General features: G+C 38.9%; 3 protein-coding genes across 6 annotated transcripts in view; 2 read left to right on the forward strand and 1 right to left on the reverse strand.

Annotated features, from left to right (window-relative positions):
* The window catches only part of LOC137200873 (RNA binding protein fox-1 homolog 3-like), a 505,114-nt gene that overhangs the window by 444,933 nt on the left and 40,965 nt on the right, over window positions 1–19,216 (reverse strand). The window lies entirely within an intron of this gene.
* On the forward strand, window positions 2,869–8,810 carry LOC137168365 (ectonucleotide pyrophosphatase/phosphodiesterase family member 7-like). Its single transcript, XM_067570910.1, has 6 exons — window positions 2,869–3,147; window positions 3,554–3,699; window positions 4,075–4,704; window positions 6,216–6,456; window positions 7,533–7,650; window positions 7,946–8,810. The coding sequence occupies exons 1-6, from the start codon at window positions 2,913–2,915 to the stop codon at window positions 7,995–7,997; spliced, it is 1,422 nt and encodes a 473-aa protein (XP_067427011.1). The 5' UTR covers window positions 2,869–2,912; the 3' UTR covers window positions 7,998–8,810.
* Window positions 11,738–18,944, forward strand: cbx2 (chromobox homolog 2 (Drosophila Pc class)). Its single transcript, XM_067616542.1, has 5 exons — window positions 11,738–11,846; window positions 11,942–11,985; window positions 14,479–14,544; window positions 14,956–15,025; window positions 15,115–18,944. The coding sequence occupies exons 1-5, from the start codon at window positions 11,775–11,777 to the stop codon at window positions 16,480–16,482; spliced, it is 1,620 nt and encodes a 539-aa protein (XP_067472643.1). The 5' UTR covers window positions 11,738–11,774; the 3' UTR covers window positions 16,483–18,944.

Genomic DNA, 19,216 nt, shown 5'->3' on the forward strand with positions numbered 1-19,216 from the left:
GCTGTTGGCTAACAAAACTGATATATATATAAAAAAAAAACAACATACCTGGTTTCTTCAGTTAAAGCAATAACTATGTTGAACAGACTCTTTCAGGTATGAAGTCCAACTTTATAAAAACAAACAAACAAACAAACAAAACCTTTATTTGGTGAGAAGCATGCGTAAGACTTAAGTGTCCCTCCTGTGAGCGAGAGTTTCTTTGTTCACATCGATCTCAGGCATGCTGGCGTGAACTTGATGGTCTACTCTGGAGTCACAGCAGTGAAAGAAGCAGCTTGCCATTCAAACGCAGAAGTGAACAGAATACAGATGTAGTTAGGAATTTATTTTCACCTATAAAGAATAGCTGTGTTTATGTATTTTAACATTTGGATCTCTTTCATCAGCAATTCTGACATGGAGGACAGGAGTGAACATTTTTAGGTGAATTGTGAAAATTCAAATGTTAAAAAGTTCATGAGATGAGCTAAATGATGTTCTTTAACATGTAAATGCTCTCATTTATCATTGACAGAAGCAAAAAAAGCATTATGATGGTGTTGAAAATCATAATTCTATTTAAAACTTGTGACATTTTGGTCTATTGTATAAAGATTAGAATAAATCCATACATCCAGATGTTCACCACTGAACCACTTACTTACATTTTCACTGAAACTGAGCAGCTTTACTCTCCATGTTTTGTTCAGAGCTACTTTATGTTTTCATCTCCATCTCAAGGGACTAATTTTGTAACATTATTTGACACAAGATGTCGTTAAATAAAAAAATATCTGAAGCAAAAGTGAAAAACTCCACCCCTTCCAAATATACACATACTGATTCAGAGGACCACAAGATTCACACAACTGGTGATTGAAACATAGTTACTGGTATATCTGTAACATTGTACATTACATCTACTAATACTTTCCTCATTCAGGGGTTATTGTGTGGATGGATAAACTGTATATGCATTCATTAAATTATGAATATTGGTCCTTCATCCTCATCATATCCTCAATATGGTCTTTCTGACTTTTCAGCAAAGCAAGTTGGATTTATTGAAATGCTCTTGGTGACACTGTAAGATTCCCACTTATGATTAACTTTGGCAATTTTACCCTTTTTTTACTTATTTTACTTTTCCTAAGCTTTTGAAAGTGTTATTTATTTTATTTATTTTACAGATTTTTTTAAAGAGATGCCTTCTTTACCTAAATATGTATAAACTACTGTGTGTTTTCTACCAGTTGAACTAATTTTCACGGTAATTTCCATTGCATCAATGTAAATACTGTATATTGAAACTGTTGTAATACTTATTCATACACCTGATGAAGGCCAATGAGACCATGTTGTATTCAATAAATAAATCAGAAGCAATCATTTTTGTCTATAACATAAAAAAACAAAAATCAAACAAAATCATTCTTGACAGAAGACATTAGTTGACAACTTTTCTTTTGAGTGTGTCAGCTCAAGAGTTGCTGATGCTACATATTCAGAAAAATGTAGCATCCACATAACTTTTTTAATATCTTTAAGAATTTACTGATCGGCAAAGAATATAAAGACAAGTATCTGGAAAGTTACATTAAAGTCTAATTAACATAAACTTAAAGCTTAAAGATACAATATTGTATCCTCAGCCTGGGAAATAACTTGCCTTTCATTAGATTAGTGTACATGCTCTAACTCAAAGTGATATAGTTGTTTTGGCTCTCAGGTGGTACTGCAGTGGTTGTATATGGGCAGCAGGGAGTGCTAAAGGCACAAGCCTCCCTTTTCTTCTTCAAGTAAATGTGAGAATCCCTGTGGAGATCCTGTACCGGATTGAGAGGGTCAGATAAAGTTTGCTTGCCCCTCAAGTTCAGAGTGTGTGTGTTTGATAAAGTTCTCATAGCAGAGATCTGAGACTCGCACAGGTCTCAGCAGTCCAAAAAACACTACTCCAAATCTTGCTGACAGTGGACGACGAGCGGATAGAGTTAATATGAGAACGCTAATGAATATGAATGAGGTAAATGAAAGCTGATGAATGTTATCCCTTATCTCCATAAAGATTAGACACTTCCCTTGAACCTCAGCCAAGGACACACACAATAAAGAACAAATTTGAAGAGTTAGCTTGTCTAGCGATTTGATGGACGTTGATAAGGTTACATCACAACGGAGTGATATATAATGTCTGGATGAGAACGCAGAGTATGATCTGAGCTGAAACACTGAGGAGGCTGCGGTTCATTTTTAATAGTTTGTCCATCGTCATGGGCATTGCTAAGAAAATCAATGTAGATTCTAAAGGATCTTTTAACAATATCCTGGGGCTAATATACACAGAGTTATTAAAATGAATATGTCTATTAGGGACTTTTCTTCCCAAGAGACCACTGATAGCTGACCAAGAGATATATACTCTCATTTTCCTCTTCATTTTCCTGGTGTCAGATCAATCATGCACCATCCCAACTCAAGGTGAAACCCATCAAAGTGTCATTCCCCCATTGTCAGTGATTCACAGGAAACTCTGCCACACAGACAGGCACGCAGGCAGACAAACAGAAAGACAGCATCAACAGCCGAGTTAGGAGGAAACAAAAAAGCATGATGCCCGGAGAGATTAATCTGCTTTGCTGTCAGTCCTCAAGAGCAAAAGAAGGAGGGGGGGTAAGTGGGGGGGGTTCACTGTGAACACGACTCCCAGCCGTAAAATCAGCTCATAAACATCACCGGGCCACATGCAGAAAAGTGCTGAGATAACGTCTGCTCAATCCACGAGATAAGATAAGTTTGTGAAACTTTGCTCAGAAAATCTTGGCTGAGAAACCTCAGGTGAGCTGCCAAGAAGAGGAGGATCCTCTTGTAAATAAAACGGTTTTAGCCGGAGGATAGAATCAGTTAAGATCTGTGAAGTGTTTGTGTTCACCATGCTGTGGACCGCAAGTCTCTACCTCCTCTGGGCCTCCTCCGTCCTCGGAGCTCCTACGGATAAACCGAGGCAGAAGGTGCTGCTGATCTCCTTCGACGGTTTCCGATGGGACTACGACCGCGATGTGGACACGCCGCACCTCGACAAAATGGCCAAGGATGGAGTCAAAGCCCTGTATGTCACACCGCCTTACCTCACCATCACCAGTCCTACACACTTCACCCTGTTGACAGGTAAAGTATTTCATTTTCTACGACGGTGCTTCCAGTTGGCAGGGGATCTGCATATCATGGTGGGAAAGGAAACCGCCTTAAGTTTACTTTGCAAGGATTGAAAAAAGCCATGGGAAAAAGGAATTAGTTGTAATTGAATGTCCCAGGGTCCAACAGCTTTTATAGCTGACTAAGATGATTATGCTTGGATGACTGAGGGAAGAATTCTCTGCTCCTATTCTTATTTTGACTCTCAAGAAATTTAACTTCCTTGAAATTAAATTCCTCTAATCTGCGAAGTTGGTCGTAAGACCTTGTCCAAAAGCGTCATGCCACTCAGCCCGTTAAGTTGATAGAATTTTTAATGTGAATGTGTCACGCTGTGAATAATGAGTGCACACAGACTGACAGTGATTCTCTTCTGTAGGCCGCTACATCGAGAATCATGGGGTAATCCACAACATGTGGTTCAACACATCCACCGGTCAGAAGAAGCCTTACTATCAGACTCAGCATGTGAATGAGTGGTGGGACAATGGCACTCTGCCTATCTGGATCACAGCACAGAAACAGGTCTGTGCAGAACAATTTCCATCTTATCACTGTGAGAGACTGTTTCTGCTGCTTACAGCACTAGAAAACCATTTCTCTTGACAAAACACCTCTGAAGGCCTGCTGAATGATTTCAGGTGGATCACTGCAGTTGAAATTGCAAATTATTTTGCAGGTGTAGATGTCAACTGCATGGAGATGACAGTTGCTGCCAAAAACCTCAGCTGTGGGTTTAAGAAAATTAATGTAATAATTAATTAGTAATAATACGGATTTTGTTTGCTTGTATGTGACCCACAGTATGAACAGGCTAACCTTTGGCATGCTTGTAAGTATGTACTTGTGTCATATTTATGTGTGTAATGTTAATGTAGCCTCTTCTTTCTACTCTTACAGGGCCTGAAAGCTGGCTCTCTTCATTTTCCTGGCACAGCTTCCAGTTACCAGGGACAGGTTGCTATGGTGCGGGAAGTGGAGCCACCGCTTTACAACTACAAGAACGAGACCGCTTGGCGAGAGAACACAGACAAGGTGATGGACTGGTTCAGTAACCAGGATCTAGACTTTGTGTCCATGTACTTTGGTGAGCCAGATAGCACCGGCCACAAATATGGCCCAGACTCCCCACAGCGACGAGAGGTGGTCAAGCAGGTTGACCGAACAGTGGGCTACATCCGCCAATCGGCTGAAGAACACGGACTGACCAGCCGCCTGAACATCATCATCACAGCAGACCACGGCATGTCCACGGTGTACCGCAACGGGCTAGTAGAAGAGATCATCCTGTCCAAGATCCCAGGCTTCTCCTTCCGTGACCTGTCCTTCCACCTGGTGGACTTTGGCCCCTCCGGGATGCTGTTGCCGAAGCCGGGCAGGCTGGATAAGGTTTACAACGCCTTGAAGGGGGCCCATCCCCACCTCCATGTGTTCAAGAAGGAGGAGATGCCAGAGCGTCTCCACTTTGCCAAAAATGACCGAATCCTCCCCATCATTTTATGGTCCGACCCTGGATATGTAATCAACGGGGTACGTTGAATTTCTTTTCATGTCTTTTTTGATTAAGAAATGTGTTGTTACAGAGACCATGACTGTGTAATTTTTACCAAATCACTAAGAGAGGCTGCAGCAGTGATTTCAAATCATGTTTTCCCCTAACATCACTGGCTTGGGTTTGGCCAGGTGTTGGTGCAACATGCTGGAAAATTTAAAACCATAGAGAGACATGCAGCAGCAGTTTTCTGCTCAATGCAATTCCTATTGATTTACCCTTTAAAGTAAACAGTTACCTTGAGTTGCCATTTGTGCCCATTAACATGCCAAATTGCAAAGTGCGGCTTTAAAACAGCAGAATACTGTGAAAACATTAGGGAATGACTGTGTAAGTACTGAGACTACTAAGAACAAAAGCTGCAACGTTTACATTTCATGCTGCAATTGTACTGGTAGCATATTAACAGTCAGCAATTCACGTGCTAATGATTAAATTAAGAGGTCATAAGGCAATCAAGTAGCACGCACTGATTTATTGTTACAGATAAATAGCCAGATAATCTGTACGTGCCTTCCAGTTTATTCTGGAAATATCCTGCATTCAGCTCTTATTCTGAGTAAAACTACACTGAAAAAAAAAAGCCAATTTCATTTGGCTCATAGGAAATGTTGAAACCGGACTCTTTTCAACCAGAAACAAAGAGTTAAATTCTAATCTTAGTGCATTACAATTTTAATCAAGTGCATTTGCACGTCCTCAGGATAATCCAGGCCGGGCTGATGACATGCAGTGCTCTCAAATGCTTCATGAAGCTATTCATGGCTCAAAATTCAAAATTAGCATTTTCATTTGGCTCCACTCGCTCAGTCACTCCACTGTACGACAACGCTGCAAGTGAATGTGTCACTCAAAACCGAGAACCATCAAATCATAACTTAATTTAAAAGAGTAAATTACTGACACCATAAAATGCCTTCAAATGCTGAATACGTGAAAAACAATCAGTCCTGTGAACCCTCTAATCAAACAGGTTATCAAAAGTCTATAGGTTATGACCGGCCATGATCGTGATGACTGTATTATCAGATTCTTTGTCCAGCCTTTATGGCCACTTCACCTCTTTTCAGTTTGATCCCAGAGAAGGATAAGCATGGTGAGAACGTTACGTAAGAACTGAGATAACCGGGTGTTATTCACACGGATAATTATATCACACTTTGTTGGCAATAAAACTTATTATATACTACAAATTGATAAAAGGAAATGAATGAAAAGGAATGAAAATTTTTAAAGATGGGCTTAAAAATCTCATTCAGGCAGTGTTAAATATCTTTCTTTCCTTGGTGGATAGTGGATCACAAAGAGATAAAAGGCCTACTCTTTGATTTGGCAACCTCCTTTTCACTTAGCCTATACCTCCCTCTGCTGTCTACATGAGAGTAGGCCAAAATGTGTCAACTCTGTGTTAATATGATTCTAAGATATAATTGAATATAACAAACTGGGTCATGCGAATTGTGTTATTCGTCCCTGTGTGTCCCTGCAGTATCTCCCGGTTCAGTTCCACAAGGGAGAGCATGGCTATGACAACCAAGAGATGGACATGAAGCCCTTCTTCAGGGCGGTGGGTCCAGCGTTTCAGAGGAACCTGGAGGTGGGGCCCTTTGAGACGGTGAACATCTACCCCCTGATGTGTCACATCTTGGGCATCCAGCCGGAGGTCAACGACGGCAACCTGAACGCCACCAAACACATGCTGGTTACTCACGTTGAGACCAGTACTCATGGTGAGTTTTTTTATCAGGCTAATGAGTCTCTCCCCGTGGCCCCCGAAAGTGTGTCGCTTCAACACCTGCTCCTTCATTACTAGGCCATTCATCCATCATTTCCAGCTTCACATATGTTCAAATCAGACGTAGAGTTACTGTAGGTTAAAACTAAAAACCGGATCTGGTGATGCTCACAAGTTTGGAAAGATTTTAAACAAGAAAGACTAAATATTTGTGTTTCGTATACACATATAATGAATTAAAACAGATTATCATCTTGTTTATACATCAGCATGGGACAGTTCTTAAATTAAACCCAAATATTGTCCTGTCAGTGTCATCTACCTCTGATATGATGGATATGATTCACTTTGTACAATTGTATTTGCAAAAATTACACTGATTGTCTACAGGAAGCACTCAGTTATAAATTCTTATGATCTGGCACTTTAATAGTAGTAGTGTAGTAGTAGTAGTAGTAGTAGTAGTAGTAGTAGTAATAGTGGCAGTAGTAGTTCTAATGTTGGTAGCACTGTATGTATTGCAGTAGTAATAAGTAGTAACATGTTTATTTTATTGCATTAATACTAAATTTAAAGTCTCATTTGTTTGGCCTAGTTTAGCCAATTTCCTACAAATCATACATACTAGCAATGCTGTTCACCATTTGCAAAGTGTAATGTTTATTAAATGCGGTGTACAGTGGTGTGTTCAAGTGCTGGTGGGAAGATCTGACATCAGAGCATGTACATGTACTTAATTACTTGTTTTTTTTAACTTATTTTCACTGAATAACTAGTGTACTTTGATCAGTTTAAACTGATTCACTTCAACTGATTGGGGTATTTCCTAGGATGTAAAAGTCACTGTTATAGCGCCATCATGTGGTCATTCAATGTTGTTGTTGTTGTTGTTGTTGCCTGAGTGGTGGGGGGGGGGCAGACTTTGCACTTATCTAAGTATCTCACAAGATTGGTTGCTGTATGTTTTGTCATTTTGGAAATCCAGACACTTTTAGTGAATTATCAGCATCAACCTTCAAAAAACACATATTTGGTATGTAAATATGTTCTCTCTGTTCTGTCTTGTTTAAGATGTGAACATCCTGCAGAGTGTCTTCACCGGATTCGCAGCGATGGCTGGATTTCTTGTCATCGTTTTTATAGTGATGATGTCTCACAAAATAATCAAGAACAAACGCAAGAATAAAAGGTAATGATTGAATCATTTAATTAGTAGTAATTCATGTAGGGCTGGGCAGTATGGTTCAAATTAATATCACTCAGAATATTAATGCTTTGATATTGATATATATCACAATATGGTTGTATTCAATTTTTTTTTTTAAATAATCAAATGAATTGATTCCAGTGTTATTCATTACATCAGACAAAATTCAGCAACTATTTATGCACGCAATTTGCATGAAATTATAAATTAGGACGACAGAATTTTGGAAAATCATAACATCATCATCAATAATTTCTTTTTTTTCCCTGTGTTTCAGATCAGACAGTTTCTCAGATCATCCAGAAGACGCTAAACAAACTTCACTTTGATCATCAGAGACACAAAAAAAAACCCTCTGCAAAAATGCTTTTATCTCAAATAGAGAAACAGCTGTAAACTGTGGACATTCCCTCTGGCTGATTTTGTTAAACCACTGTTGTGATTTTGCAACTTTAGCCAACTGTTTTGGTACATAACAGAGAATAAGCTAATATTCGACAGAACTGGGGGAACTTAATAATAATAATAATAAATCATATTTATCAGTTTAATGGCACACAACAGGTTTTTGTTTATTTTATTTGGTATTTGGTTGAAACTTGTGACACAGTGTGCTTGTGAGGGAACAAAATGTACATGTATGTTAGGAATCTGTCGTTTACTTCAGGTGTAACTTAATGTTTTGATTAATAAACTTGATTTGAATATCATATAATCATGTAATTACCTACACTTTGTGGTTTTGAAGTTGACTTAAAATTGTACCATACCATTAGTTGCTCTGAATAAAAGCATCATGGGACAAAAAAACATAAATCTATCAACCACTAATGTAAAAGGTGTTGTGCAACATGTATTGAAACCAGAAACTAATAAAAACATGAAGGTTCTATAAATTAAATATCTTGAAAAATGGTGAAAAGAATAGAATCAAGACACCAGTTATCGCAGGCTTCATGTTTTGGGGGTTTATGTCTCCACTTTCACTTGTAAGTGGGACATGTTTCCATCAGACTACGGTGGCTGCCCAGGGACACATTTTAAGCAATCACATTCTCAGTTGCCCGCCTCTCTACGCCCGTTTGTATCAAGTTATCAGGGAAGCGCAGCACTTCCCGTTACAACTTTCAAAATAAAACTACAACTTTAAAAGGCTTTTCTTCTGCACCCTACTATTTGTGTAATTTTTTTCTATTTCTATTTAATAAAAAAATATAAATTTCTAGAGGTAAAAGAAAGTTTCCATGAGGTAATATCACTAGGGGGAAGGTTGTCTACACCTTATAGCCAGACTATTGAAAAACTATCTCTTTCATAACTTACTTGCTACTTATAATATTCACATGATAAAATTCACAGTGCTTTTAATTTAATTTAATTAATAGAATCAACTTTGTAATTTTTACATTATAAAACTCCCAACTATTCAAACATTTTAATTAGCTTACCGGCTTGCTAGCAAAGCCAAAAATCAGCATTGCTGGAGTTACGTACCTGAGCTTATTTACCCACAAATACAACTTTGTGCATGATATTTATACTGCATATATCAATTTTATGAAAGATATTGTTTTATGCTATATTTAAGGTGCATTTTTGACATCTCAGAGACAACAGATGGAAAATAGCTAAATACAAAGAAACTTTTTTAATTTTTTCTCTTGATCAGTGAGCATTGTCCATTACAAATACATAAATAAATAAATGTATCATTATTTTAGAGTAGAGCTTCTACGATTAGTCAAATAATCAATTAGTTAATTAACCTAAAATTAATTGTCAACTATTTTGATTATTGATTCATTGTTTTGAGTCATTTTTTTTAAGAAAAAATACTGATATTTTCTTAATCCAGCCTCTTAAAAGTGAATATTTTCTGGTTTCTTTAGTCTTTAATGGCAGTAAACTGAATATCTTTGGGTTGTGGACTGTTGGTCGGGACAAAACGAGACATTTAAGGTTGCATCTTAGGCTTTGGAAAACAGTAACTGACATTTTCCACCATTTTCTGAAATTTTATAGACCAAATGACTAATTAATTATTCAAGAAAATAATCAACAGATTAATATAATGAAAATAATCATTAGTTGCAGCTCTATTTTAGAAGAGGATAAAAACAGTTGGGTACCACAGAGTGCATTCACAAAGCTACCTTAACAACATCACTATTGTTTATAACACAGCAGATGTTTCTTATTTATACCAGTTTATTTCCACATAGCCAACTTTCCAACAAGTAATGTTAATATTAGTGTAAAAAAAACTCTTGTTGAGAGTGTAACTTTTCATCTTCCCCCTCTGGTATGGTCATTTAAATTGTAGAACTAAGAATGAACTTTCCAGGATTGTCCTAATTGCCTGCAGAATAGTTGGCAAACCCTAAAAGTCTTTGATTCAACTTTTTACAGAAAGGACAAAGAAGAAAGCGAGGAGTATCCTGGAAGACAGCTCCCATCCTCTATTCAGCCAGTTTGAACCTTTGAGCTCCAGGAGGTGCTATAGAGAGCGTCTGGCACCTAAAAATGTTTTTAAAGTTACTACAAGGAACTTTTAACTGGTCATGAAACAGTCTCATGATGCCTCTGATGCCTCTATATAACCTACATAAGCAAACGAGACCATCAGCGAGAAGATTGGCTATTTTGATATAGTTATTCTACATGCCTGAAACCGGGTCGGATTCCCCGCAAAATCAGACAAAACGATTTACGGCACACAGACGAGGAGAGCCGATGTTTACAGTACATGTAGCATTGTAGCATGAGGGAGTACAAAGATGTTGCTAGGACGACGGGAGGCCATTTTTTTTCTTCATTTGATAACATTAAAAGTAAAGTCAGACTTGTTGTTGGCTTCTGGACTCATTTTAAAAAAGACGAGAGAAAAAGAGAGAGCGAGAGAGAGAGGGAAGTGGTGGTTGAGCGAGCTAGAGAGAGAATGAAGAGAGCGATCGGCGGTGTAGTGAGAACAAAGGAGTGAATCTGAGATATCAAACATTATTTTCTGATTGTCTCATGGTGGTTACGTTCTAAAGCACAAATAAACACGCTCACACCTCCGCAAACCTCCACACAACGCTGCAGGAAGGTGCCACATTGTCTTATTTGGTGTGAATGCAGTTGGTACATGATACATGTGGTACTAAAGCAAAGTTTACTTTACTTCATCTTAAATAGCCACAAACAGATACATTACCTCATCACTGTAAATCCTGCAAACAGCTGTGTTTAAAAAAAGAAAAATAGTATTAAAAATAAGTAGCATCTTTCTTTCACTCATTTCCAAAACAAAAGCACGTGCTAGCCAAGATCTTTACAACACGAGCCGGTGACGCTCATGGGAAATGCAGTCTTCATTCTGGGAAAACACTACCACTTTTCTCCACACAGTCGCCAAAATCAAATCAAATCAAATTTATTTATAAAGCACATTTAAAAACAACCACAGCTGACCAAAGTGCTGTACGATAAGATATCAAGAATACATTAAAACAACATAACAAGGTAACATCAAACAAGAAACAAGAACAAATAGAAAACAAATAATAGTAGAACACTGGGTTTTAACGACACTCAAAGGCCCGAGCGTACAAGTGAGTGTTAAGTTTGGCCTTAAAAGTGTCTAGGGAAGGGGAACATTTAATTCCAAAAGGTAAGCTGTTCCAAAGTTTTGGGGCTTTACCCCTCAGCCACGATCAACACAAAATAAAAGCTTCTTGTAGCAACTTTAAGAAGTCCCGCATCCCAAGTGCCATCAGTTATGTTAACTCTACAAAGTGACTGATAATGAGTAACAGCAAACATGAACTATTTTTAAATGTGTAATATGACCTTGTCTCTGTTTGTTATACTGACTGCTTAGTTGTCTCTTTCTTGTAAGAATCATCATATGTAGTGTGTCTTCATGTTTTGGTGAACAGAAGATAATTTTTTTTCATACTGGTGGACAATAAAGATCTTTTTTCTTTTCTTTTCCTTCCTTTCCTGCGAAGACCATTACTTTGAAGGCGAGGCATCGAACATCCGGTCCCGCGCGAGCTCACCTCTGATTGGCTTGACGCTGCTCGTCTTTTGATAAAGGCTTCTTAATCGGGGCGAAGGCAGACATGGAGGAACTGAGCGCCGTGGGAGAGCAGGTTTTTGATGCGGAATGCATTTTAAACAAACGACTCAGAAAGGTCAGAGCTGTGAAACGTTAAAACTTTTAAATCCGCGTCGTTTCTGGCGTCTGTTTGCCAACGTTTTCTCTCTCTCCCTCTCCGTTTTCTTTCAGGGAAAGTTGGAGTTTCTTGTGAAGTGGAGGGGATGGTCATCCAAGTAAGTACAAGTGGTGCTGCTCTGCCCCGAAACAATGAAAACAACAACAACGTGTCGCTTGTTGCTTTTCGTTAAAACTCTTTAGCTAAACCGTGATTTTTTGGGGTAAAAGCAACGAGTCTAAACTACAACAACGACGGGATGGTGTTACATTTTGTTCCCGAAGGCAGTTTATTCAAATACAGCTACACAAATTCTGCCTTTGCATATGCCTCCTATTGTTCATAACATCTCAAATTTAGGAAGTTAGCAAAAAAGCCAGAGAAAATATTTATTTAGGCTACATTAGTGCTATCTTTCTGCTTTTTTATGCCTGTATTTATTCATAAAACCGTAATGTTTAACACATTTTATTCCTGACCTGAATCCATCAAGTTTTATGTGTGGCTTTGAAATCAATCATTCAGTCAAGTTTACTATTTGATATTTGATTTATAGCTTTTTAAAAATAAGATTTAACAGTCTTTAAACACCTATGGTTTAATTTTTCTGCTTGTAATGCTTCAGTCTGCCTTCATTTCTTGTCACTTGCCCTTTCTGTTCACTCCACATTGTTGCTGTAATCCACCATCAATGCACACTGTTGCCTGCCAGCTCCATGGCTTTCTGTTAGACCCACATCCTTTGTGTGTGTGTGTGTGTGTGTGTGTGCGCGATTGTGTGTGTGTGTGTGTGTGTGGTAGGGAAAAAGGGTGGGGGTTGATTATTTCACTGGTGACTGCTGATCAGAATAGGCCCTTCAACAACAAGTGATGAGGAGAAAGGTCATAACATATGCTGTAGTCCAGATCACTTCAGGGGGAAAAAACAAAATGGCCTTTTTTCAGCTTTGTAATTTGCAGTAAACTGAAAGTTTTAGTTTTGCTAATGTTGTACAAATTATCATATAATCACAATACAGCTTGTAATGCACAAGAAGGAAGCGGTCTATAAAAAAAGGTAGAGTACACCTTAAAAAAAAAAGCACAATTAGACACTTTGGTAGTTCAGCGCTGGACTTTGTTATGATACACAGATGCTTCACTGAAACTGCAAAACAAAGTAATCTCAGCTATCTGAAAGATACTCCATACTGTGCTATCAGCAGCGGTGCAATAAACATGTTATTTTTAGAGCTTCCCATAAATTTCAGAGCACTTTCATGACCTGGAAATGTTCTTCCTTCCTGGTTTGCTGTACTGTGGGGACAAAAAAAATAATAGAAAAAAAACTGAATCTGATTTGGTGGCTGTGGGAGACGAGTTGTAAAATACTTTCAGTGATATTTCACTCAAGTGACCCCCAAACTGATAAATTCAACACACGTTTCTCTGTAGCATCTCCAGAATATGCATCAAACTCTCCACTTTGCCCTTTTTGGAGTAAAGAACAGATAATCCTGGAAACTGTGGAAACCTTTTTTAATAGGGATACGTGGATGATAAAGCCATTTGACCACTTATACTTGACATTTTGCTCTAAAAAAAAAAAGTACAACGTGACTAGAGGAATAATCTTTTTGCAAATTGCTCTCATTAACTCACACTACTACATATAAACCAGTTCAGGAGTACACATCTGGTTACTCAATGATTGATTGGTGGTATTGGGATACAAAATCTATTCATCATTACAAATCATTTCCAGGTTTGGGTGTGGCAGAAAAAAACAACTAAAGCCTAACTTTTGATTTTAATTAATCTCATTTATTATGATTATACTGTTTAACATTGTGGGTCATTAACACTGTATCTACATGGGTAATAAGACTATATAAAGTATAAATAGAACTGTACAGATCTGTGGACATCGGTGGTTGATATAAATTGACACGTTTTCATTATCGGTTCATCTGCATATTTTTCTTGATTATCGTTTATTCTATATAATGTTTAAAAAAACAGTCAAGAAAAAGCTATTAAAAATTTCTCAGAGGCTGTGGTGATGTTTTCAATTTGATATTCAGTTTATCACCATGTATGACTGTGAAATGCAGCAAATCTTGAATAATTGGCATCTTTGATTAATCAATGATTGATAGGAAATTTTCTAGGTAAGGAATTTTACTCATTATGAAGATAAAAAATATTACAAGTTGGCAAAATATCTGTCTGCTCGTTTCTATAGTGTTGTATTGATTTGGTTTATACACCTCTTTGAAGCAAAGAAATTCTCATTTACAGTTTCACCTCATTTGTTACAGCTGTATGACAGATTTGAGTTTTTACACTGTTTTGGGAAAGCTGCCACGGACGGTATTTCTTAGTCGTTAAATAATTTCCCTCAGGTAACATACATGTAGCCTGTAGTAAGTTTACGGCTGCCAGGACAAGAGAGCCTTCTGTTACTAAATGAATGAACTCTATTGAGAGGTCATTTTTTTCCTAAATTTTGGAGGTTACTGTTGTGGCTGCAGGGCACCTTTTTTAATATTTCTGGGCTGCGTTGATTTTTTTTTTTTTAATTTTTATGAATACTGTGCTGTGTAACACTCTTCATGTCAATTAATTTCAGACACAACAGCTGGGAGCCCCAAGAAAACATCCTTGACCCGAGACTGTTGGCTGCTTTCAACAAGAAGTGAGTGTCTTCATCAAAACACGCCGTTAGTGACACGCCTAATGACCCGTCTGTCTTTTAACATTAAAATCAACCTTGTAACACTCGAACATACATATGATTACAGACTTCAATTTTTTCTAGCCATTACCTTTTTTTACATTGCATCAAGAAGTAGAGAAACACCTGAAATCTGAAACAAAGCAAATAAGTTTGAAGTTAAAACACATTAGATCTAGTTATAAAAGGAGTGATGCCTCGCTTACGTGTTTAGTAAGATATACATACTTCTGTATTTCAGTTCTTGTTAAGAGTCGTGCCCTTGATTGCATCATATTCCCATCAATGTTGTAGTTAGTCATCTTGACTAAACCCTTCAAATTCAGTAACATCATTTCTCAGTTTAACAATCGTTGAAATGTGTTTTTGTAGAGAACAAGAAAAGGAGCTTCTGTTGCGTAAGAGAGGGAAGAGACCGAGAGGACGACCACGAAAAATCCTTGTAAGTATAATTCAGACGGGAACACCTTTCTTTGTTGGCGTTGTGTTTTTTAGTTCACAATATTCACTGTTCTTTTTTTTTTTATTTAGGAAAATGTGCCTGAAGCTCCAAAGTCGAGCAGCTCCTCATCTGGATCATCATCATCATCCTCTGATTCCTCCTCCTCATGCTCTTCCTCTTCATCCTCATCGGACGATGACGACGACGACAACAACAACAGCAGCAGCCACGTTAAACAAGCAAACCCGGGTGTCAGAACACGAGACCTTCATCCTGTCCCTCAGAAGAAAGCACAGATTGTTATGGCGAAACAGGAGCCCGCGAAGAAACGACGCAGAAAACCTCTGCCCCCTGAAGTGAAGGAATTTCAACAGAGCAAGGGCCCTCGCAAAATTCTCAAGACGTCCAAAGATACAGATCTTCCTGGAGCGATCAAGAAGCCCGTTCACCCGGCCAGCTTCACCTTCATGGGTTTCCACCGGGGCTCGGCCAGGGATACAGTGGGTGGTCAGAACAGGAGCTCTCTGGCCCAGGGAGGGGCTATTAAAAACTCCATGAGCTCTGTTGGATCTGGCAGGTCAGTCCAGCCTTCCCCCCTCTCTCTGAACAAATCCAGCCAAAGCAGGAATGTCACTGAGGGTAAACTGTCCATCTCCAGTATGAGCAGCGAGACAAGTCTGGATTTGAAAGCAGCTGCCAGTAAATCAAAAGGAGTTGCAGCGTTGAATTTGAATACATCCAAACACCCCATTCAAGGAACCACTCAGCATACACTAAGCTCCCCCAATGGACAAAAGAAACCTCAGACCCCCATGTCAACACTGCAGAGGATACCCAATACTAAAGCAGTGGCTTCCTTACCATCCAAGAACGCCTCCACCAATCAAGGTTCTGGCCTTCAGCCGCTCAACCTTCAGAACAAACGGGTGCAAAGCAAAGATGCTCCCGGAAACGGCACTACACCAGCATCAGGTCTGAGAAATGCAACAACCCCGGCAAGGAAAACTACTGTAACCCAAAATCAGGAGTATAAACCCGCCCAGAGTCCAGCTACCCCTGGAGGACTGCAGGCCAGGAAGAACCAGTCTGGAGCAGACAAAGTCAAAGAAACGACTGAAATCCAGACCTCAAGAGCCCAAAGCAGGCTGGAGAAGAGCGGTGTGCATAAATCCACCACAGAGGTCCAGAGCCAGCAAGAGAGGTCGGCCTCCAAAGACGGCAAGAAAGCCAAAATGAACGAAATGAGCACCGGCGAAGAGGAGAGCAGCTCGGATTCCGACCAGGACTCCTCCTACGCCGTTCAGGATCGCTCCGTGATGGTCCAAAACCAGGACTGGAAGCCCACACGCAGCCTGATAGAACACGTGTTCGTCACGGATGTCACTGCTAATCTAGTCACCGTCACAGTCAAAGAGTCACCCACCAGCGTCGGCTTCTTCAGCATCCGAAACTACTGACTGGACACTAGACAAAGCAAACTACACGGGCATTGAAGCATGCAGAGGGAATTTAAAGTTCCAAGCAAACTAGATAAAACTTTGGACGGGGAAAGCATCAGGAGACGGAGGTTAATTTGCTCTTCCAATTTCTTCCAGTAAAAGACCATTTTTAGCTAAAACAAAACCTAAATGGGGGGAAAAAAAGGACAGACTGTTGGTTATTGATTATGGTAATTTATTTCCTTATGTCTACAAAATGTCCAAGAAAATGGCAGCGGAGGAAGGGCAAAGACTTTAAATCATAAAGCTTCAAGCCCACAGAGATGCAAGAGTTTGCAAAATGGTCTTTTCCTGATAATTGTGTGGTTGCAGTGGGTCCAAAATTACATAGTTACCGGAGTTCTTGAGAAAAATAGCTCAAGGTCAAGAACTTTGTTGAAGGGAATGCAGGGTGTCTGCAAAACCGATGCCCTTTTCAAATGTTTTGAGTCAGCAGCTGCCAGAAATTCAAAGCATTTTTCTTTTAATCTGATTTAGCCCACTATGATAACCACTGGATGTAGGTTGGTTAATCTATGCGAAAAAATATGAATGTTCATTTCCGTACATTCATCCATATCTCCTGTTTCTCTGCTTTGTTATAATAACGTACACTGCAGATAAAAGACGAAATGAAGAAATTACGAAAGGGTCAGCATGACCGGGAGGGTTAGCTTCTTTTAATGGCTAGCAGATATTTAGTTCATAATGTGTCAGTGTTGTGAATCCATATCAATCAATAGGTAATGAAAAACACCTTTTTTAATTCTTAGTAGTATTGAGTCAATAGTTATGTTTATTTTTGTAATGTTTCATAAATTAGCTACCTCTGTTTTACTCAACATTTGCTGCATTATGTATATTCATTTCTTTTGGGATAGGAGAACCTTTCCCTCCAGGGTATACTATCATTTTGTCCATATATAATTGTTTTTATTATATAGCTCTAAATGTACTGGACTCTCATGTTGTATTTGTGTTAGTACCGGCGACCAGTTTGAGCAGCAGACAACAGCTTTATTTCTGTGTAATGAAAAGCTTGCGGTGTTGAACTGTGTGTGCACCATTATCGGGCTCAAAAAGAAGTTTCATAGCACAGTGCAGCCGGTTTATCAGTGCAGTTTTTTTCCAAATGGGTTGAAGCATGTGGGGAGTCAAGATACAGTATCTCTGTTCCTCCCCGGCGCTCAGATAAGACTCGGGTCCTGGCTGAGGTTTGCTCTTCTGCCTTCTTCGCTTCAGTTTCCACTTTGACAGGGTATTCACCAGCAACTTTAATCATCTCGGACTTGTAATTAACACGGGACAGAAATCAGAGAATAAGTGCTCGTGTTGAAAGGGCAGGACGATCGTGGACGGTTTCACCTGACGAGGTTCTTCCCCCTCCTGAGACCGCTGAAGGCAACTGCTTTGAAAGCGTCGAGGGGAGCGGCTGGGTGTGGAAGAAAACCCCGACAATAAACGGCTCGGCATTGTTTGTTGCTGACCACAAAACTCCAGATTTCATTGTGTCTGTAGCTACTGGTTTTCAAAATGTCTAGTACTGAAATGCCAGGGTTTTTTTGTCTTTTTTTTTTAACTTGCAGCTGCAGACGTCTCATTTCACTTGCCTGCATGGGTTCAGGAGCTGCAGGCCTGGCCTCCCAGAGAAAAAAAAAAAAAAGTCTTTATCTGATGTAACGGAAAAGAAACCACAACAATGTGTGCTACTTTCTGCTCCCTTGAGAGGAGTTCAGCAACAAAGCACTTCGACTGAACTCTTCTGTCTAATCCTGCTCTGCAGACTGTGCCTTTCTTTCTGTCAAAGACTAAACACAAAGGCATTACCCCAAAGATAGCTAGAATTTCAGGTTGTTCAATAAGGAGTACCCCTAGAGCATAGGATGGAGACTGTGCCATTTTATTTTCTTGTCTGTATTGTTTTGGGGGGAAATGTATGAAATGGACAAATATTTGATGCCTTATTGAAACAGTAAGAGGGGTTTAGATTCACGTAATAGAGGTAGTTTCCATTCAGGATCAGCAGAAAAACAAAAGGAGTGTATTCTCATATCACATGTGTTACAGGTGCACATCATTTAGTGTCTTTTTCCAATATATCTCAGGATATACTGTTAATGTTTTTACACATTTCTAGGCTCATTTAAAATGTCACTTCTCACTACCGTGTAATAGGCTATGGGGTAATGCAAAGTGTTCATATGAAAATGTTTTGTAATTCTTGTAATTTGGGAGAAAAAAAAAATGTTTTCAGTTGTGATTATTCTTTTTTTTTTTTTTTTTTTTTTTTTTTTTTTTAGATCTACTAACCATCTCAGTGGAATGTTGTTCTCTTTTCAACCTATTTATTTCAAATTAAAGAGCCTTTCAGGGTAGGACAGTGTCATCAATACTTGTATCGTGCCACTCGTCAAATTGACTAATAAATGGTACAACCTTAACTCTGATTTGGGACTCTTTTTTTTGTTGTTGTACATACTATTTACAATTTAAGTTGCCCTGTGGAGATTTTGACCTCTTGTGACGCGATACGCATTCCTGCCAATGGTTTCGCACTATTCCACTAATCTACAGATGGCCGTAATGTGTCAAGAAACACAGGAATGTGTCAGCAAAAGCAGTAAAGAAGAAGAATGCAAGGTAGTAAACGTGGGTGTAAACAATGCAGGATTTAAAATATGTAAAAATAGCCTACGTTCTGGTGAGTTATACT

This window comes from Thunnus thynnus, chromosome 17, assembly GCF_963924715.1.
Source record: "Thunnus thynnus chromosome 17, fThuThy2.1, whole genome shotgun sequence".
In the NCBI taxonomy this organism is placed as follows: domain Eukaryota; kingdom Metazoa; phylum Chordata; class Actinopteri; order Scombriformes; family Scombridae; genus Thunnus; species Thunnus thynnus.

Excerpts from the sequence above, each read along its gene's own strand:
- LOC137168365 (XM_067570910.1), top strand. The coding sequence starts at position 2,913 with ATGCTGTGGACCGCAAGTCTCTACCTCCTCTGGGCCTCCTCCGTCCTC. Across the intron at positions 3,700-4,074 it reads GGATCACAGCACAGAAACAG|GGCCTGAAAGCTGGCTCTCT; the intron begins GTCTGTGCAGAA and ends CTACTCTTACAG. Across the intron at positions 7,651-7,945 it reads AACAAACGCAAGAATAAAAG|ATCAGACAGTTTCTCAGATC; the intron begins GTAATGATTGAA and ends CCTGTGTTTCAG.
- cbx2 (XM_067616542.1), top strand. The coding sequence starts at position 11,775 with ATGGAGGAACTGAGCGCCGTGGGAGAGCAGGTTTTTGATGCGGAATGC. Across the intron at positions 11,847-11,941 it reads TAAACAAACGACTCAGAAAG|GGAAAGTTGGAGTTTCTTGT; the intron begins GTCAGAGCTGTG and ends GTTTTCTTTCAG. Across the intron at positions 11,986-14,478 it reads TGGAGGGGATGGTCATCCAA|ACACAACAGCTGGGAGCCCC; the intron begins GTAAGTACAAGT and ends AATTAATTTCAG.